The sequence below is a fragment of the Trichosporon asahii genome (genome assembly GCF_000293215.1).
Source record: "Trichosporon asahii var. asahii CBS 2479 unplaced genomic scaffold scaffold00050, whole genome shotgun sequence".
NCBI lineage: Eukaryota > Fungi > Basidiomycota > Tremellomycetes > Trichosporonales > Trichosporonaceae > Trichosporon > Trichosporon asahii.
In genome coordinates, this window is record NW_014040874.1 from 1,771,280 (window position 1) to 1,790,694 (window position 19,415).

At 61.6% G+C, this 19,415-nt stretch overlaps 9 protein-coding genes across 9 annotated transcripts; 5 read left to right on the top strand and 4 right to left on the bottom strand.

Annotated features, from left to right (window-relative positions):
* Window positions 1-190: 190 nt before the first annotated feature.
* A1Q1_01858 (PRP11 protein) lies at window positions 191-870 on the bottom strand (the record flags this gene model as incomplete). The annotated part of the gene is made up of 4 exons (XM_014324866.1): window positions 191-331; window positions 372-535; window positions 585-793; window positions 842-870. The coding sequence occupies 4 exons, from the start codon at window positions 868-870 to the stop codon at window positions 191-193; spliced, it is 543 nt and encodes a 180-aa protein (XP_014180341.1).
* Window positions 871-1,350: 480 nt separating this feature from the next.
* A1Q1_01859 (uncharacterized protein) lies at window positions 1,351-1,650 on the top strand (the record flags this gene model as incomplete). Its single annotated transcript, XM_014324867.1, has 1 exon — window positions 1,351-1,650. One exon carries the CDS (start codon window positions 1,351-1,353, stop codon window positions 1,648-1,650), a length of 300 nt encoding a protein of 99 aa, XP_014180342.1.
* A 149-nt stretch (window positions 1,651-1,799) lies between these two features.
* Window positions 1,800-2,690, top strand: A1Q1_01860 (uncharacterized protein; the record flags this gene model as incomplete). The annotated part of the gene is made up of 3 exons (XM_014324868.1): window positions 1,800-1,925; window positions 1,975-2,399; window positions 2,447-2,690. 3 exons carry the CDS (start codon window positions 1,800-1,802, stop codon window positions 2,688-2,690), a joined length of 795 nt encoding a protein of 264 aa, XP_014180343.1.
* Window positions 2,691-2,791: 101 nt separating this feature from the next.
* A1Q1_01861 (uncharacterized protein) lies at window positions 2,792-7,088 on the bottom strand (the record flags this gene model as incomplete). Its single annotated transcript, XM_014324869.1, has 2 exons — window positions 2,792-6,952; window positions 7,023-7,088. 2 exons carry the CDS (start codon window positions 7,086-7,088, stop codon window positions 2,792-2,794), a joined length of 4,227 nt encoding a protein of 1,408 aa, XP_014180344.1.
* A 368-nt stretch (window positions 7,089-7,456) lies between these two features.
* A1Q1_01862 (eukaryotic translation initiation factor 3 subunit 11) lies at window positions 7,457-8,478 on the top strand (the record flags this gene model as incomplete). Its single annotated transcript, XM_014324870.1, has 4 exons — window positions 7,457-7,556; window positions 7,601-7,703; window positions 7,876-8,405; window positions 8,444-8,478. The coding sequence occupies 4 exons, from the start codon at window positions 7,457-7,459 to the stop codon at window positions 8,476-8,478; spliced, it is 768 nt and encodes a 255-aa protein (XP_014180345.1).
* A 196-nt stretch (window positions 8,479-8,674) lies between these two features.
* Window positions 8,675-10,444, bottom strand: A1Q1_01863 (uncharacterized protein; the record flags this gene model as incomplete). Its single annotated transcript, XM_014324871.1, has 3 exons — window positions 8,675-9,018; window positions 9,087-9,726; window positions 9,767-10,444. The coding sequence occupies 3 exons, from the start codon at window positions 10,442-10,444 to the stop codon at window positions 8,675-8,677; spliced, it is 1,662 nt and encodes a 553-aa protein (XP_014180346.1).
* Window positions 10,445-11,347: 903 nt separating this feature from the next.
* Window positions 11,348-13,069, top strand: A1Q1_01864 (uncharacterized protein; the record flags this gene model as incomplete). Its single annotated transcript, XM_014324872.1, has 1 exon — window positions 11,348-13,069. The coding sequence occupies one exon, from the start codon at window positions 11,348-11,350 to the stop codon at window positions 13,067-13,069; it is 1,722 nt and encodes a 573-aa protein (XP_014180347.1).
* Window positions 13,070-13,259: 190 nt separating this feature from the next.
* On the bottom strand, window positions 13,260-14,132 carry A1Q1_01865 (uncharacterized protein; the record flags this gene model as incomplete). Its single annotated transcript, XM_014324873.1, has 1 exon — window positions 13,260-14,132. One exon carries the CDS (start codon window positions 14,130-14,132, stop codon window positions 13,260-13,262), a length of 873 nt encoding a protein of 290 aa, XP_014180348.1.
* A 3,035-nt stretch (window positions 14,133-17,167) lies between these two features.
* On the top strand, window positions 17,168-17,809 carry A1Q1_01866 (uncharacterized protein; the record flags this gene model as incomplete). The annotated part of the gene is made up of 1 exon (XM_014324874.1): window positions 17,168-17,809. The coding sequence occupies one exon, from the start codon at window positions 17,168-17,170 to the stop codon at window positions 17,807-17,809; it is 642 nt and encodes a 213-aa protein (XP_014180349.1).
* Window positions 17,810-19,415: the final 1,606 nt, after the last annotated feature.

Below are 19,415 nucleotides of genomic sequence, written 5' to 3' on the forward strand. Positions count from 1 at the left end.
AGCAAATCGAGCCCACCTGAATGTGTATAATGAGTGCTAGATCCTGTGAATGTATTCAGTGTGGACAGCCCAGTGAAACCTAAAAGTACATGCATCCGACAGTTGCCAGAGCGCTTCTACCTTCTAATCGCTGATACAGGTTTGCCCACTTTGCGTCGCCGGGCAATTTTCGTCGCACGCAGCTCACCGCTCACTTGAACAGGAGCTGGCAGCTGTAGACCTTGTCGTCGGCGTCCCAGTGCTCCCACACGCTGTCCGGATCCTCCTCCTCATCGACCATGTCCTTGGCCGGAATCGCGAATGCGATCGTCTCGTACGGCTCGGCGGCGATCTGATATTAGCTCGAGCTGATGAAGTCCATAGCTACTCACGACAAGATACTGGACGGCGCGGTTGGGCACCTCGCGCTTCTGCTCGAACGCGCTCATGAACCGGCGGCGTGGCCGGATTCCAGGCTTAATCTCGGGCAGCGAGACGGTGAAGAGCAGGCCGAGGCGCTGGCTGACGGGTTCCCGGATCTTGACGATCTTGTAACCTGGGACGTGTTAGATTGCTGCAAACGAAACATGAAGCAGCGAACTCACCGGGCCGTCCGATCTTCACGAAGACCTTCTTCTTAACCTCGTTCGTGATCTGCTTCGCCGGGGCGGCGAGCACAGCCTCGTGCTGGTCGCGCGCGGCGCGGCGGGCCAGGTTCGTCTGATGCTTCCGTCCCTGCGTGTGGGCAAGGTATGAGCCCTCGTCCTTGTGCAGCGTCAAACAAAGACGGCACTCGAGCGTGCCCAGGTGTGTTCTGGCGTCAGCTCAAGCGGGAATCAAGTAAGCTTACCGGAGGATATACGGGTCCTTTGCGAGGTCGATCGTCTCCATCGCGAGCTTGCGGAGACGCTCACGACGGTCGACCGCCGACTCGGACGAGCCCGCTGGAACGTCAGCTACAGAAATAACCTGCTAGCTTACCGACTCCGGCGCCGCTCTTGTTCGCGCCTGCACGATTCTGCGGTCAGCTTTCATTCGAGACCATAGCAGCAGGTTCGCATGTTCAATACGTACTTGGTAGTCTGTTCTGTCAGCTAAGCGATGCGCATTGTCAGCACTCACCCATCCTGTCTCGATGCCGATGGCTCCTGTACGCAACAGCATAAACAACAAGTGCTCGATCGAGTTCAAGATCGCTGGGTGGCGAGAGCCCAGAAATAGGTCCGCGGTGATAAGGGCATGTGGCACCTGGGGCTCCAGATATGACTTCAAGATTTCGACCCCCCCCCTGCTGCCTCTCGCGCTCATCTCGGGCCGGTCTCACGACACCCACGTCTGACATCGCACTCTCACGCAGTCCAACGCTCGACCATGTCGCTCTTCCACTCCGCGTTTGACACTCCCGGCGCGGGGTCCTCGAAACCGATGAGTTTCGGCACCTCGGGCGCCGGCAAGAAGAAGAAGGGCAAGGCGTCCCTGAACGACGACAAGCTGCGCGCGACGGCCGTCAACGTCCAAAAGCTGATGGAGCAAGTGGAGCGCGGCGAGATCACCGAGAAGGCTTCCGCCGGCTCCGAGCAGCTCGGGCACATTCCGAAGAAGAAGCGCCGCGGGCCCCAGCCAGCAGCAGCAAGAAGCAGAAGAAGAAGCGCAACTCGCTCGCTGCCCTGACCGCCGAGGCTGAGGAGGGAGGAGAGCCGGTGCCGAAACTCGCCGAGGCGCCGAAGGGGAAGAAGAACAAGAAGAACAAGCAGAAGGAGGAGCACAAGCCCGTGCAGAAGGTCCAGCCGAAGGCTAAGGCGACCGAGGGGCTCACGAAGATGCAGCAGCAGATGGCGAACAAGCTCGAGGGCGCCCGGTTCCGGTGGATCAACGAGCAGCTCTACACCACCCCCTCGACGCAGGCAGTTGAGATGATGAAGAAGGAGCCCAAGATCTTTGAGGACGTGAGTAGGCGAGCTGGCGGGCACTCATTAACTAGTAGCTGACCACCAGTACCATAACGCGCACCGCGTCCTGACCGCTGCCTGGCCCTCCCCTCCGCTCCCACACATCATCGAGCTACTGAACCCTCTTCCCCAGCGAAGCGTGATTGCAGACCTGGGTTGCGGCGACGCCGGACTGGCAAAGGAGCTCGTGCCCAAAGGCAAGGTTGTCCTCTCCTACGACCTGGTCGGGGACGGGGAGTGGGTCACGTCTGCCGACTTCCTGACCCACGTGCCTCTGCCAGGACGTAAGGGCGGCCTGGCGGCTACGGTGGCCGAGGATGATGCGCCGGTCAAGTCGAAGAAGAACAAGAAGGGCGGCAAGCGCGACCCCGACGCTGCTGAGGTCGTTGATGCTGTTGTGTGCTGTCTTTCGCTCATGGGCACGAACTGGCTCGGTGGGATTTATGAGGCTGCCAGGATCTTGAAGCAGGGGTGAGTCCTTTAGCTGAAGGTACGGGACTGTTCGAGCTAACGAACAGCGGCACGCTGCACATTGCCGAGGTCACGTCGCGCTTCACCAACGTCGGCGCCTTCGTTACCGCCGTCGAGTCGTTCGGCCTCAAGTGCGAGTCGCGCGAGGAGCCGAGCACGCACTTCATGCTGTTCCGCTTCACGAAGGTGGCGTCTGTCCCACAGGGTCCGGCGCGAGGCGAGCCAGGATGGGACGAGCGCATCAAGAAGGGCGAGGCTATCCTCGAGGCGTGCGTGTACAAGAAGCGATAGGAGTGTCTGATCAATGTATGCATCTACAAGTTACGTGATGGTGGTGGTACAAGTCATAGAGTTGTCGTCATATCATGCAAGTTCAGGCGAGGGGGCCACGTTCATTGCCGCCGCAGCGCCTTGACGCGCCCCGCGAGGTCCTCAACCTTCTTCTCCAGTCCCACCCGCTCCATCGTCCAGCGCCACGCCTGTGCCTCCGGGCTATTCTTCCGGCTGCGCCACGCGGGGCCCTTGCCGTCGAACCCGGAGAGGTCGACGATGCGCGGGGCGGCAGAGAACTTGGCGAGCTCGCGGTACAGGAGCTTGGTCTCGGTGTCGAGCGCCTGGCGCGTGTTGGCGTTCTTGACGAGGGGCGACTTGGGCGTCTTCGGTGTCCGGGGCTTGGGCGTGACGGGACCCTCGGACTCGACATCGCTGCCACCGTCCTCGACGAGTTCTGGAACAGCAGGCACGTCCGGCAGACTGCGCAGCGGAGGAAGCATGCGCACATCCTCGTACAGGTCCTTGGACTTGAGCAGGCTGTTTTCGTTGCGCAGGAAGCGAATTGCGCTGCGCAGCGCCTCGATCTGCTCGATCATGCCCCGCGCCTCGACCGCCTTGACAGTCTCGCCCTTTTCGCCGTCCTTCTCGGGCACGCCGTGCTTTCTGAGGCGAGCGTTCTCCGCCTCGAGGTGGTCCTGTTCGGTCTGGAGCTGCTCCAGAGCCTCCTCGTACATCTTCTCCTGCTTGCGTGCCTTCTGCAGGTCCTCCTCGAGCTCGGCAATCTGGTCGGACTGGCGCTTGCTTGCCTCTAGGCGGCGCTCGAGCGTCTCAATCTTGATACCAGACTCCTCGAGGGACTGTTCGCGGAGCTTGACCTCGCGTAACGTGTCTTTGAGGTCCTCCTGAAGCCTGGAGAGCTTGCGCTCAGCCTCGGCATTGTGGGAAGCAGCCTCCTTGATAGCCTGGACACGTGCGAGCCAGGGCGCCTCGACGTCAAGCGAGATGGTCTGGCCAGCCTTGGCGGCGTTGCGGAACTTGGGCAGCATGTCTCCAAGGTCGGTGCCGAGGCGAGTGACGAAGGATCCGATGACTTCCCAGGGAGAGAGGTCCGAAGCACCAACGTTCTCCGCCACGACGGAGGCGCAGAACTTCTCGATGTCAGCCAGCTTGAGAGGCTCTTTGCTTGAGCGGGTGGCCGTGACGTGGGCACCGATGCGCTGAGCGAGCTGAACGGCAATGTCGACTGCGTTAGAGACAGACACAACCTGGTCGCCGAGCGCAGCAGTAAATTCAGGAACAAGGGACGATTTGTTGGCGACAATGTCCTCGACAATGGCGACGAGCTTGCCAGCCGGCGCCTTGACGGCGCGGACCTGGTTGAGGATCGACTGCACAGGCTCGTACAGCGCCTCCTCGAGTGTCGACTCGCCAGTGTCCACATCCACGTCTCCATCAGCGACGAGGCTCTTGATAGCGGCGCGAACAAAGCCAACAGCAGCGGCGAAGTTGTCCAGGTCGTCCTCAAAGCTGTACGCGAGGGCGAGCTGGCGCTCGCCAGCGTCGCGCGTGCCACGATCGAACATTACCTCGGCCAGGTGGCGGAACTGACTAATGAGAGCGTCGAGTTCGCGGGCACAGTCGCCCTCGTTGAACTCGTCAGCCTTCGCCATGGCAATCCAGCCGTCGACGCGAGGCTCGACGCCAGACAGCTCAGAGACGACACGACCGAGCTCTCCGTAGTCCTCGGGGGAAGCACGGCGCATGACGCTGGCGAATCGGCGGTTGAGGATGGCGAAGGCACGGAGCTTGCCACGCAGCTCGCAGATGCCCACGAGTGCCTCGGACTGGACAGAGTGGAGGGCGCCGGGCAGTCCGTGAACGTTCGAGATGACGTTGGCAAGCATTTCAACCTTGGACGCGACACGGTGGAAGAAGAGGAGGGCGGTCGTCGAGTCGACCTCGGTGTCGAGGTACTCGTCGGGGAGGTAGGTCTGGACGATGCGCAGGTGCTCGGTAAGCTGGGCAGCCTCGAGCTTCTTCAGCTCGAGATCGACCGTCTTGCGCAGCGTCTTCGCAGCACTCGACTGGAGCTTCATGTTGAGATTCAGCAGGTCCTGCGATGCCTTGCTGGCCGTGGCGGACTCGTACTCCTGCGTCGCCTGCTGGACGCGCAGGGTGTCGATCTCGCTCTGGAGGTTGGCAACGAGCTCGCGGAACTGGTTGATCGTGTTCTCCATGTCGACGACGACAGCCTCGAGGTCGACAGCACGCTGCACCTCCTCGCGGAGCTTGGTCGTGAGCAGCGTGATCTCCTCCTCGAGCTGCTTCTCTGTCTCAACGTGGTTCTCCTCGAGCTCGTCGCTCAGTTCCTTGAGTGCCTCGAGGTCTTCGATCGTCGAGCGCATCTCCTCAATCTTCTCAGACATTTGAAGGTTGCGCTCCGTAAGCTCCTCGAGCAAGTCCTCAGCGCCGAGAGCGTCATCGAGCTGCTGCTTCAGGTCCTCAACCTGCGCCTCCGAATTGGCGAGCTTGGCCTCAGCGAGCTCCAGCTGGGCAGACACGTCCTGCTGAGCGCCGAGCTCCTTCTCGAGCTCCGTGATCTTGGTCTTGTGCTCGCGCTCGGTGTCCTGCGACAGGTCGCGGAGACGGATGAGAGCCTCCTTCAGGCGCTGGTTGTGGTTCTCAAGCTGGACGAACGCGAGTGATGTCCGCTCGCCCTCGAGTCCCTCGATCGGACGCTCGTACTCGGCGTTTTCCTCCTTCAGCACAGCAACCTCTAACTCGAGCTCCTGCACCTTCTCGTTCAGGCGGCTGACCTCAGCCTCGGCAGCCTCGGCCTTCTCCTCGGCGACCTCGCGGTCGAGCGTGGCCATCTCAAGCTGGTCGACAAATTCGGCCACCTTGGTCTCCATGTGTGCGTTCTCAGACTGCAGGTCGCGAGCCTGTCGCTGGGCGTTACCGAGCGCCTGCTGTTGTTCCTGGAATTTGGCTGTTGTCAGTTTCAGGTCCGCGCGTGTGAACTTACTCTGCAGCTTGGCGCGGATAGCATGCAGCTGGTCAGCGTCGTTGGACACCTTCTCGAGATGGTTGATTCGCTCCTGGTCCTCGTGGCGGCGCGTCTCGAGCAGGCGCACCTTGATGCGAAGCTCCTCGAGCTCGCGTTTCTGGGCAAAGACAGCAGCAGCAGCCTCACGATCGGGGCTCGACGAGCGCACGGACAGTTTCCGCGCTTGACGCGGGGAGAGAAGCGGCGATGTCGTAGCGTTAGGTGACGCAGGGATAGACCTGGGCGCCGGCGGGGAAGGCTCCGGTTCCGGTGGCGGCGATGCGAGGTCATACTCCTCGACAGTCGGGGACTGTGCGGGAGACTGCACGATCGGGAGGGGCGCGGTGAGGTGGCTCAATGATGGTGGTCCGCCGTCGGCGTGCACGGGCACCGGAGCTACCTGAGCAGGCAATGGTGGCGGAGGCATAGCCTCGCTCGAGTTCTGGCGCGCGATCGGCGGGCGATGCGCGATGGGAGCAGGGAGGCTGGTAGAGCCCTTGTGAACGGGCGACGGAATACTACTCGCCGAGCGTGCCGAGGGCGGGCGTGGAGACAGATTCTGAGCGCGGGGCTGCGGGGAAGGCAGACCAAGGGCCGGGTTGCGAGGCGATGGTTGCGCAAGTCCGCTCGCTGGTGTCGCGGCGCCGCTGGAGGGTGTCGTCGACGCGACCGACTGGCGTCTTGTCGGGTCTGACACCGAGGTGCGTCGACTCCTGTCTCCGGCCGTGGGCGCAGCTAATCCCGACCCGGCGGCGCCGATGGTGGACTGTCTCCTAGACGCTGCACCGGCCGCGCCTGGTGGCCGAATAGAAGGGCCAGAGATGCTCGCTCTCGGTCGTGCAATGCCGCCAGCCGCAACAGTGCGCTTAGCAGCACCCGTCGTGCTGCTCGCGCTGGCTGCGCTGCCTGTCCTCGGTGGTGTGGGAGCGATGACGGATTGCCGCGGCGCCGTTCGTGTAGGTGTGGCTCTCGTAGGCGTCGAGGCAGCTGGCTTACTTCCCGGGGTCGAGCTGCGCGACGCCGTACCACTGCTCATTCTACTCGCGCTTGACCCCGATCCCGCCTTCGCGAGCGTCCCCGGCCGCGTCTTTGGCGGGTTCGGGTTGATCACCTTGACCTGGCTGGGACGGACGAAGACGCCGTAGTTCGCCCGGCATTCAAAGTACACCTCGCCTTGCACGGAGCCGTTGTTCTTACCCGTCGGCGTGTCACTGGGGTCAGCTATCAGAGGCGTCTTCAGCTTACAGTTCGATGCCGATCCATCGCCCCGCGCTGAAGGCGGGGTTGACGCCCGTCCAGCGCACGTAGCCGGAGCCGGCTTGGACTGCTACACGTGCGCCGAGGGGGATCTCGGGCGCTGGCGTGGTCATTGCGTCCGCTGTGTCGGTCTAGTCGGAGCGGACGTGTCGGAGAGCGTGTCGGTGTCGGTGTTGTCGAGGGTGTGTCGTTGGTCCAACGTCAACAGCGGCGACAGGGTCGTCGATGATGCATACCGCTGTCCGGTGGATCGCGTACGGTGGACCTCAGACGCGTCTCGCCACGTGGCTACTGAAAGACGTGTAAAGTGCTCTGTTGATTTTGATAAGGCACGTGAGGGATGCAGGTTCTGCTCCCGTTTTCGCCTGGCGGTCGACGAACAATCAATGTCGAGCACGGCGAGTGACGACCAGCGAGCTCGAGCGCATCGATAGACTCAACACCTCCCAAAAGTCGCCAGACACCCACCGCACATCTCAAAATGGCGACCTCCTCGACCCCCGTCCCCGTCCAGGACCTTAAGGAGTGGCACACTCCCGCCTCCCGCACCGAGGTCATCCACGAGCTCATCCACGGCGTCGGTGAGTTAGGCGTTGTATCATGTTGACCGGCAACTGACAACCAGACCGGTATAACCCTTCCAACCTCGGCTTCATGGAGGACTACCTCACCCAGCAGGTCCAGAACGGAGAGTACGACCTCCTCGCCAACCTCGCCATCCTCAAGCTGTGAGTTGGGCTGGTGGAGGGAGCGATCGACATCGCGCGATCGAGGAACAATAACCATGTCCGGGGATCGCGAGCTGTTCTCGAACGTGCATCTTTCTGGATGGACGTCTCACGTCCGTCCCCCTCTACGATCACCCACGCTTCAGGAAAGGTTCGCAAGCTAACATCACAGGTACCAGTTCAACCCGCAGCTCTCGAACCCGGACGTGATCCTGAACATCCTGATCAAGTCTCTCTCCTCGACGGTCCACGGACCGGACTTCAACCTGTGCCTTTCCCTTCTGCGCGAGCCGAGCGCGATCCTCTCGGATATTGACTCGGAGGACGAGACGTTCCTGCAGACGATGCCGTTCCTGCAGCAGCTGCACGACCTCGTGCGGACGTGCCAGTTCACCAAGTTCTGGACGCTGTTCAACTCGTCGTCGGACGCCGCGCGCATCCTCCGCGAGAACCCGAGCTACTTCCCCGCGCACAAGGGGCTCGAGGAGAAGTTCCGGTACGAGTTTGCTTCTAGCATTGCTGCCTCCTTCCGTAACGTCAAGGTCGCCCAGCTGCAGCGCTGGCTCAACCTGAAGGACGCCGAGGTCAAGCAGTGGGCGGAGAGCCACGGATGGACGATCAACGGCGACATCGCCGCCATCCCGGGTAACGGTGACAACGACGTCAAGGCTGGCGTCGTCAAGGAGAAGGTCGAGCTGAACCGTGGGTTGACATATTCGAGATCCTCAACTGACAGGCAGAGCTCACCAAGCTTATTTCCGCTGCGGCGTTCTAGACGGTCCCTCGCTGGGGCGAGTAGTAGAGATGCACTATGCATATCGTGTATTCTACTGGAGTACGACGGTTGCTCACGACAGGCGAAGCAAAGGACGCTTGATCAGGACGGCGGAACCGCGGCTGCAGAGATCAAGATGCTGCATGGACCAAGAAGCACTAATAATACAGGATACATTCACCCCTCGTTCGCCACTCTACTCCGCTCCGCTCGTCCACAACTGAATCCTTCCAGACGTGTTGCCGCCCACGAGTCGATTGACGTGTGCTGGATGAGCGGCCGTAACAGCCGGGACGGCAGTGACGGCCTCGTTCCAAAGACTGACGATGTGCTCTCCACCCGAGGAGAAAACGTCGAGACGGCGCTTCATGTTTCCGACCGAGAAGTGGGGCGTGAACTCCGTGTTCTGGCTCCACTGCGCGCGCAGGATCGTCAGCCACCGCCCCGTTTGACAGTTGTGCGCAATCGCCTTTGTTGGTTTGAACTGCGACGCTGGCAGGGGCGTGTCGAACATGAGCTGTTGCGGATTCACATTGAAGACTGGCGTGTTAGCTGGAATTTTACCACACATTGTCACAGCTCCTTGGGATGAGCGGAACACCACATACCTCGCAGCTTGTCGTCGTAGCTTGTCGTCAGGATGCGTCGCCCAAACGGGTCCCAGTATGCCGCTGAACACGACTTGCCGTGCTGGTACGAGGCGCGGAGAAGTCCCTTGCCCGACTTGCTCTCCATGTACCCTTGCATGCGCTCGTAAGGGATCGAGCTCTCGCAATGCGTGTCGATGTACTCCTTGCCCTCTTCCTGCTTCGGAGGAAGTATCGTCTCGACCGACTTCGGGCTCAGTTTCTTCAGATGCCGCGTGTCCCAGATTCGGACGTGCTGATCGTTGCCCGCTGTCACTAAGAGGTGGGGCATGAGCGCTGGCCTGTTAGCTTCTGGTCTAGTCTGATAGCTGAGAGACGTCGTGGAGTGGGGTCCACAAGACTCACGATTCACGCTGCACCCGCCGAGCTTTGCTCCGCGTCCCGCCTCCTGCACCTCCCATCGTCTTCGCTCGCCCTTCTCCCTGAAGTCCGCGTGCGAGATGCCGCCGTTCTTGTCAACAAGCCACGCCTCTTGACCCGTAGGGACCAGGTCGAAGTGGTTGATGAGGTTGTCCTCGTCCTCGAACGCGAAGACCTCCGTCGACACGCCAGTGCTGAAGTCGAGCCGCCGTAATGTGCAGTCGTAAGACGAGGTAACTAGCTGCGAGTGTCCGTTAGTCGAAGCTACGCAAGAAACTCACACTTTGCCCGTTGACGGGATCCACCTTCATGCAACTGATGCTGTTTTTCGCGTGCGCTTGCATACGCCAAACGCGGCCGTCCTCGTCCTCTTCCTGAGCCTCCTCACCTTCCTCCTTCTTGACGTCGGGCTTGGTCTCCTCCTTGGCATCGGCAGCCTCGCCCGTCGGCGCGTCCCAGATGCCGAGCTGGCCGTACTTGTCGCCGACAAGCACCAGGTTCTTTGTCGGGTCAGGATGCACGAGCATCGTGTACACGCGCTCCGTCGTGACCTTCTTGTTCGCAGCGAGGTGCATGCCCTTGAACTGCTCCTTGAGTCTTTCGAGCTCCTTGTCCCCTTCCTTCTCGGGGTAGGAGTCCTTGACGCTTTTGGCATCGGGGCGCTCGCACACCGGCATGTTCTTGAGGAGCTCGACGAGCTGCTCAACAGGCGCCGAGTCCTCCTCCATCTGCTCTCCGACGGTCATGACCTGTTCCCGGAGCCGGCGGTCCTTCACACGCTGCTCCTCGCGCACACGCTCTTCCTCCTGCCTAAACTCCTCCAGCTTCACCGGATCAGCCTTGACGCCGGCGATACGTCCCGACCGTCTCGTAGCCCTCGGTTCTTCCTCCGTCGGCGCCTTTCTCTTGCGCGGGTTCGAGGCCGGTTTTGCCTTTGGAGGCTTCTTAGGCATGTCCATCGCGGCGGCCCCCCCCTCGTTCAGCCCCAGCTCGGCTAGGAGCGCCCGATTCGCGGCGATCGTCTCTCGGCGCTCTTGCTCGCTGACGTCAGCTTGGATGAACAAGATAGCTCACTAGGCAGTTTCGTCGTCCATCGTTGGTGTTTCAGTGTTATGATAGGCGATGTATACAGGCGACAGCGCACTTTGGTCAATGCTCCAAAAACGAAAACAATACGCGCCCATCGCCGACATTACGGTCGACGCGACTCGCGTCATCTTCTCGTACCTGTCACGTGATGCACCGCGCGGTTGGTTGGTGGCGAGTCTCAGTAAGATGTGGTCAACGGAGCCTCCAGTTCTTCATCTCACTGACCCCAGGACAGCAGGACATGCACCACGCACTCCTCGATGTCCGACGTACGACTTGATCTCACAGAGTAGTGGACTGTTACATCGGAAGGGAACGACGTGAGGGCCTGTCAGACGATCTGGCAGCCGCGAGCAACAGATAGTGCACGATGACGGTGGGGCGGTGTGCACGGCGCTCTGCATCGATGCGTACTCTCGTTAGCGCACTCTTCTACACACTTTCCAACTATGTCCCTCTTCCAACACCATGCAACGACGACTGCGGCGAACACACCGGTTCATCGGCAGGTGACCCGCCCCGCACACAGCAGCCGTGTGGAATGCCAAGTGCCCAGATTCGGGAGCCGATTTGGATCTCACCGCAAGTGCCGGTCACCGTGCCGGGCATGTTCGTCACTGTTGTGTGGTCGTGTCACAACTCGCTCCCTCACACTCGGTCTGCATCCCTGCTGCTTGCCCGCTACCGAGCATATAATCATGGGCCTGTCCCACTGACTCTCCGCTGACTCTGCATCCCCACTGCACACCCTCTCACCGCAGTGCAAACCCACCATGTCGACTCCACAGCACCACATCGCGCTCCCCTGGGTGCCGACTCTGCCCAACGCCGCCCACAGTGCGCGCACCCACGCATGGCAGTACCAGTTCCGCGGTCTCCCCTCCACGGTCCTGAACGAAACGGTCGTCCCTACGCCAATGCTTCCCCCGCCCCTCCCTCTCGCGCAGGCTGTCGGGATCAACGAGCCCTGGCTCCTCATCTCGGTCGAGTACGCGGGCCTGAATCCCGGCTCCATCTTCCAGATGACCCTCGTCCCTCCCGCGATGAGGCAGAGAGAGGCCGTTCCCGAGATGGAGTTTGCCGGCGAGGTGCTGGACGCGTGGAGTCCGGACGCGAACGCGGCGAAGGCGGCCAAGGGCGCCGCAGGTGCGGAGTGGATGAAGAAGGCGCCCGACGCCCCTCCTTCCCCGCGCCCTTATCCGCCCTCTACGGCTGCCGAGGCCAAGGCGGCCGCCATGGCCGCCCGCGTCAACCCGGCCCAGGCTGATGCGGAACCCCTCGAGTCGATCGAGCCCATCGACCTCTCCGAGGCCGTCAACCCTCCCCAGCGCGAGCGCGCCGGCTCCAAGTCCTCCTCTTCGTCTTCCTCGTCGTCCTCCTCGGATGAAGAGGGTAAGGACAAGTCCGACCAGCCCGACAAGAAGAAGGACAAGAAGAACAAGAAGGGCAAGGCCAAGCACGCCGACAAGACTGACACGGCGAGCGAGTGGAAGCGCGGCGACCGCGTCGCAGGTATGCTCCCCGCCGACTTCTGCCTGCCCACTGGCGTCGGCGCGCTCCAGGCCATCATCGCCGTTCCGGCCAAGTACTGCGTCCGCGTCCCCGCGCACGTGGACCTCAAGTCGGCCTCCTGCGTCATGCTGGCCGGCATGACGGCGGACGCCATGCTCCGCCAGAGCGGCATTCTCGACTTTGACCCGGCTGCTCACCCCCTCGAGCCCACCACTACCACCGCTGCAGCGCACAAGAACGGCACCCCGGCCTCAGGCAAGAAAACCGGCACTGCCGAGCTCGCCCAGGAGGAAGGGGGTGGGGGTGAGGAGACGCAGCCGCTCCTCGCCGAGTCGAACTTGATGAACCTCGTCGGCGAGGGCAACGGCTCAGCGACGCGCCCCGTCCGTGTCCTCCTCAACGCGGCGAGCGGGGGCATAGGCCATCTCCTCCTGCAGCTGCTCAAGACGCTCGGCAAGCCCGTGCACGTGACGGCCATCACGTCCGCGAAGAACTTTGACCTCGTGCGCAACCTGGGAGCGGACGAGATGGTCGACTACACGATCTATCCCGCGCTCGCCTCGCACCTCGGCGACGCGTGCGCGCCCTTCGACTTCGCCTTCGACTGTCTCGGCGTGCAGGCTCTTTACACGGGCTGCGGGAAGTATCTCGCCCCGCATGGCGTGTACGAGAGCGTGGGCGTGCGCCCGCCCTCGTTCTGGGTGCTCGACTTTGTCCGCGCCGTCATCAAGATGAAGGCCAACGAGTACTTGCCCCAGAGTACCTGGCTTGGCGGCACTGGACGTGTTTACAAGGGCGTCAGCATGATGAAGCCGAGCCGTCAGGATAGGCAGACGGTCATGGACTACCTCGCCAGCGGGAGGATCAGGGTCGTCGTCGACAGTACCTGGGAGTGGGAGCATGCACGCGCCGCGTATGAGCATCTCGGTCAAGGCCACGCCGCGGGCAAGGTCGTCGTCAAGGTCGATCCGAAGGCTTACTAGTGTCGTCGAAAGTATTGATTCCGTTGAAGCTCTAATATAGTGAATAGACAGTGTCAGAGGAGATCATCGTTGTAGTCGCTAGGTCAAGTGAGTATGTATGTGTATACCAGAATATTGTTACATGAGCTTCCTACGTTTTACTGACGAACTGCTGTCGACGGATGAGGCGCCTCGCTGCGCTCGGATTCGCTTAGAGCTTGGCACCAGTGCGGCCGAGGACGGAGCCACCGTCGACGGTGATTGCCGTGCCAGTGCAGTGAGCGCCCGCACGAGAGGCAAGGAAGAGAGCGGTACCGGCCATGTCCTCGCTGGTTCCGACGCGTCCAGTGGGCTGGTTGGCGACGAGGGCGTCCTCGGAGTTCTGGAGACCGAACGAGGTCATGCGCGAAGGGAAGACACCGGGGAGGATGACGTTGACGTTGACGTGTTTCGGGGCAAGGGAGGTGGCCAGCACCTTGGTGAGGTGGAGCGAGGCGGCCTTGGACGGCTGGTACGAGTAGGTTCCGGAGCCGGGGGCGGAGAGCGCGCCCTCAGCCTGGGCCGAGATGGCGGCGACGGAGGCGATGTTGATCACGGTCGCGGGGCGGATGTTCGTCTTGTCCTTCTCGAGGAGGGGGAGGAGGGCGACGGTGAGGTAGAACTGGGCCTTGACGTTGAGGGCGAACGTCTTGTCCCATCCGTTCTTCTCGGGGAAATCGATGAGGGGAGCACCCCACGAGAGACCAGAGTTGTTGACGAGGATGTCGAGCGAGGTCTCGCGCTTGGCAATCTCGGCAGCGAGAGCATCGCAGCCCGCCTTGTCACCAACATCGGCCTGAATGGCGTGGCACGAACCGCCAGTCTCCTTGCCGACGGGGTTGAGCGAGTCGGCGACACGCTGCAGGTCCGCCAGCTTGCGGGACGCGATGTAGACCTTGCAGCCGTTGCGCACGTAGCCGGCCGCGATCATGCGACCAATTCCAGTGGCACCGCCAGTGACGAGGGCGACCTTGCCGCGGAGGTTGAAGAGGGTGTCGACGCCGAGCTCGGGCATCACCTCGGGAGCCATGTCCTTGGGGGCCATTGTGTCGTGTGTTTTTTGGAAGGAGTGTAGGAGGTGTAGAAGGGGGGTGTTGTGAGACGCTAGGAGGGAGGAAGTCGATGCGGAGAGGAGTAGGAAGGTTAAGTATCGCGCCAAGTGACGAAAGTTGCCCACTGGTGGGCGGCGCAGGCCAGCCAGCGCGGACATGACCGACCGGCTATCACCGTCACCGGTTATGCCCCAAGCCCTCGTGCATCGAACAGTCAGCCAGTCGCACTCTGCGGAGGCCGCTGATTCATGCATTAGAACTCGTTTTGAAACGACACAAGCTGTACTTATGCTTCGATATGTAGAAGGACCAAGTGGGGGATGCATACAGCGTGGCCCAGCTGATCAGGATCGGCGGTCTCCTGCGATCAGAGCTCGGCGGTGGTCGCCGCCGCGCCGCCGCCGCGCCGCCGCCGTTCAACTGGTGCGGCCGTCATTGTCCCCGGGCGCATCGCTGACCGCCGAACATGCAACCAAGCTATGGCGGAGCTATTGCAGTTAGGATGGAGAGGTGACAAGTCACCGGAGTTGGTCGTTGCAGATACCGACGAGCCAAGTCAACATTCAACATGCCGAAGGCACAAGCTTAACAGTAGTTTCTCGAGTTTGGCGCAGATCCGTCCGGCACGTCTATGATCAGCACGTGCCTGAATGCCTGGCCGTCGGCGTCAAGCATCTCTCAAGCGGACCCGCGCAAACCACGGAGTGCTCCTCGCTTCCTACTCCTCCGACAGCGTGTACGCATACCACATCCGGGGCGGCCCAAACTGTTGGAGCCTTCTCGCCCTACCTTACAGCTCTTCCTCGACACCACGCCCCTAACGAACGGTGCTTACAGTAGATCTCAAAGACATGGGAGTCATGGCATTCCGCGTGAAGGAACACGGCCAGTGACGCGCCTCGGCATTCCAACATTCGGAAACCATCGCAAACGTCGATGCTCTTATTCGCTCCATCCCCACAGTCGCCGTTGTTGATTGTGGAGCTCCCGCCATGGCTTGTAACCAAGCATGCCGAGCGACAATGGAGTGACGTCGTTTCGATGCAGTGACTCACCTAGGGAGATGGAGATCTACATATCTGCAGCAACGCCTCGCTGTTCCGATAATCGAAATTGCGGACCAGCATTCCTCTTGGCTTATCTCAGCCATCGTGTCGCCGACGGGCAGCTCATTCGGAGTTGTCCAGTAACTTGTGTCAGAGGAGGCTGAGTGAGGTGGCGAGTGATGGCAAGCGGTGTGAACTCAGGAAGAGGAGGGATGGGCGTGATCTGCATCCGACCCAACTTAGACGCCAGCAAACGCAGGAGTGATTGGTGCAAGCAGGCTCTCCGACTCGGGGCTCGAGTCGTCACCTTGCGGCTGGGTGGCGGGCTCGGAGACTGCCTGGCGGAGCTTGCAAGCGATACCAAATGCGGTGTCACCTACGCGGGCCGCATGGTGAATCCGCGGAGGGGTCAATACCAAATCGCGGAGTGGTCAAATGATGCTCTTCCAACGGAGTAGAGCCCGCGAGTCTAATCGCAAGCACGTTTCTGTTCCTTCCATTTCGCTCGAAGCCGAACCTGGCCAAACTGGCGCAACTGGCCACTCGCATGCAGGGTATAGTGCTGGCGCCGGGAAACGTGCCGAGTGCTTTGGCATCCTGTGGAGCTGTGAGGCTCGCCGAAACAAGTGCCGAGGGGCTTGGAGATCAGTAATCTCGGAACTGGCCAGGACTGCGATCAGTAATCTCGGGCACTCGAAAACCAAATCACCACTTGCCCGTGTCCGACTCTTCCCGACACGAGTCATGTGCTCGACTCAAGGGCTCACTGTACAAGGCAACATGTCGCTGAAAGCATGGATATAGAGCTGCAGAGAGCGGGCATTAAGCATGGTGGGGCCTCGGTTGCATGCAAATGGATCCCAAATGCTCGGAAAGGACTTTGGGTTGCTTGGCTGAGAGGAGATGGCAAACCGGGAGGTGTCGGGATGATTCGCATCTCGGCTGTTCTGTGGCAGATGCGCGTTGATAGTCACCGATCATCAGAGTGACTGTCTGTTTGTCACCAGCACTGGCACCGCTCCGAGACGGGTACTCCTCTGTCCCGATGCACGTAGTGCACACACGGGGAGATCATATATTTCGGCGACGGAGCGGTGACAACCTGCTCTCTCTCTCCTCCAGAGATCTTTCAGAGAAGCTATAAACATCCTTACAAGTGAACACCACTCAGTCATCGGTAGCCAAGCTAGACAACAAGCCCATCCCTCCTCAGCACACACCTTCACGAAGGTGAAGCCCCTGCCGCCCATCAGCTCGGACCGCCATTTGTTCCGACACGGCCTCGAGCATCTGTGACTACTTAAGCCGCCGGAGCCCACTCTCCTCCTCCAATTACCACAGTGACTCGCTCCCTACCTCTCCCCAGATTGAAGCCACCTCTTGACTGTCTCTTGACAGGTCACTCCGTTCTCCAGTCGACTCTCCTCCAGTCAACTCAACCTGCACCAACTACCCATCGGCCTTTACCTCTGGGTAAGATCGTTACCCCTCCCCTCCAACGACTTTCTAGTCTGCGTTCAGCCCGACTCGAACGCCGTCGTCCGTGGGACTCCACTCGTCTTCCCAACACAACTACTGGCTCAGGAACAACCGCCCAATCGCGCGATTCAGCCTAAATCCGTCGTATAACCCGTCGCGTCGCATTGTCGATCGATCAACGAATTTCTCGACGCCTCATCATTGTTTCGAGTTATCTTTCCATCAACGTCAACAAAACCTCTACCTCCCACTCCGAACCACGGCGACACGCCAAGTCATCCAAGACGTTCGCCCAACTCCACTCCCCCGTTTCTCCCTTCCCCCTCCCCCCCTTCTCCTCCTACTCTACCAGTCCTCCGAGCTCGCTCGACTATTCGACCTCAGCCAGCTCGGACTACCCCGTGTCTCCCAACTCGCAGAGCTTCACCTCGCCAGACCCACTTGATCAGTTCAGCCTCGACCTCCTCGACGCTCCGCTCGCTCCGCTTGGGAATGACCTCCCCATGCCACCCCTCGACATCACTCAGACGTACCTGTTTCTGAACGCGTTCGCGTCGCCCTTCTGCGACCCCCTCGCCGCGCCTGTCTCCTCGACCCTTTCACCGAGCCCCGAACCCGTCGTGCCGCCGCAGAACACGCCGTCGACGCCGGATTTGGCTCTGGGTACCTCGCCCACTGCCGGTGCTGCCGGTGCTGCCGGTGCTGCCGGTGCAGGGGGTCGGGAGCTGGCCGGGTCACCCCTCGCAACTACGTCGACGGGGAGTACGGGATATGTGGCGGGTGATCCGCGCGGCGAGATCCCCGACGACCAGAGACGAAGTGAGACCAGCGGCATGACGGGGACGACGGCGGCGTCGGCAAACGGGGTCTCGGCGAACGGAGCACGGCCAGACCTCGCAGGCCTTGGGCGGGGACGACGCAGAGGCGCTGTCCACGCTAGCGACGCTGCTCGCGTCCTCGACGGCGGCGGCGGCGGCGGCGGCGGCGGCGCTCCCTGCCCGGCTCGACGCCTCTCGCCTCAGCTGCAGCCTCCTTTGTTCCCATCCCCTCAGGCTCTACGTCAAGCCCCGCCGCTCTGGGCCGAAGCGGACCAAGTGGTACAGGCGGAACCGGCTCTGGTTCAGGCAGTTCGCCCGCGGCCATGACGCTGGCCAACCTCCCGCCCCCGCCGCGGATGCCCGTGTTCGCGACGTGCAACTGTGGCAACGTGCGCGTGACGGTGCGGAAGGAGCCGGGGTATCTGGTGGTGTGCCAGTGTGCGTGCTGCCGGCGCTTCAGTGGTGGTCTGTGAGTATCCCTTCTCTGCCTGTCTCTGCCTGTCTCTCATCTCTCATCCCCCATCACACCAGTTCTGCTACGGCCAAGCCACCACGACGGATGGGACGGATGGGAGAGGTAATCACCCCAAAAGACCAACGCTGACATCCCTCCAGCGCCGCACACCTCGCCAGCTTTGCCGAAGCCGACGTCACGACAACAGGCACGCTGAGCGGACACTGGCGCGGCCGGCTTTTGCGCGAGTTCTGCGCGGCGTGTGGGTGTGCCGTGCGCCTGAATGTGGGCGGGCAGATCCTCATGTCTGCCGGCCTCCTGCCGCCAGGGGTCGTCGAGAGCGTGCCGTGGATGCTCGGGTTTTGTGGCGGTGACTAGCGTGTTGCCTCTGCCTAGCTGCCGAGGTGAGCAGCTCAAGAGTCACTTGACCAACCCCCGGAAGATTCAAGATACCACTCCTAACTGCCACCATTGTCACCGAGGAGACTGGGGGCTGCACAACCAATGCCGCATATCCCCGAACCTTTGAAGAAACGAATTGACCTCGACACAAAGAGTCTTTGACGAAAGTATTAACATGCCAAGTGAAAGAGCATAGTGTAGCTGTATAAAACCTGTAGAACTAGTGTTGTATCTCTTGTACGTTGCTGTACCACTATCGGAATGAACACCTCTCCTGCCATCCTTTTCCAAGTCAGCACACTCGCTCGCTGCGCTCGCTCGCGTGCAATGCCAATTGTCCATGTATCATTCAATCAATGCTAAAGTACACCCATCTCCGTGTCCCTTCCACACTCCGCACTAAGCACCAGTGTGCAGACGTTGACGTTCGCTAGCAGCTCGCCCATCTGGTCGGGACAGCCTCGCTTCGCTCGGCTCGCCGGCTCGCCGGCTCGACTTACGAGCTCGCCTGCACACACACAGTAGGGAACTGGCCCCTCCGCCCCTGGCTTCCATTACTGGCCACCTCGACCGCCGTTCCCCACCCGTCATCGAACAGGTCGACGACCTTGAGGCGCATACCCGGCGCAAGTGTCAGCTCGTCAGGCATCTGCGCCGCATACGGGTGCATGACGGTCACCATCGAGCCGGGGGTGATGTACGCGCCCGTCGCGTCGAGGATCTGCGCCTGCCTGTTCGCATTGGACGCGACGGCCTCGCTTGGCGCCGGGGCCTGCGCGAGTGCAGCCGTCGGCGCACTGGGGAGCGCGACAGTCGAGCCGTTCGGAGTCGTCGCGGCAGACGGGGGCTGGGACTGTCGCGCAGCAGCCATGGCCGCCACGCCGGCGGCGGGGACCGGAGTCGCATTGTGCCCGCCGGCGGAGTGCACGCCGCCAATTGGCGTAGAGGAGAATTGACCGGGAGCAGGGGCCGTGGACACGTTGTAGAAGTTGTTGCGGTCCTGCGGCGGAGGCGAGGTGGCCTTGGGCGGCGAGGCAAAGGGGGACGCGGCGGCGCCGACGGCGCCGGCTCCGAGCG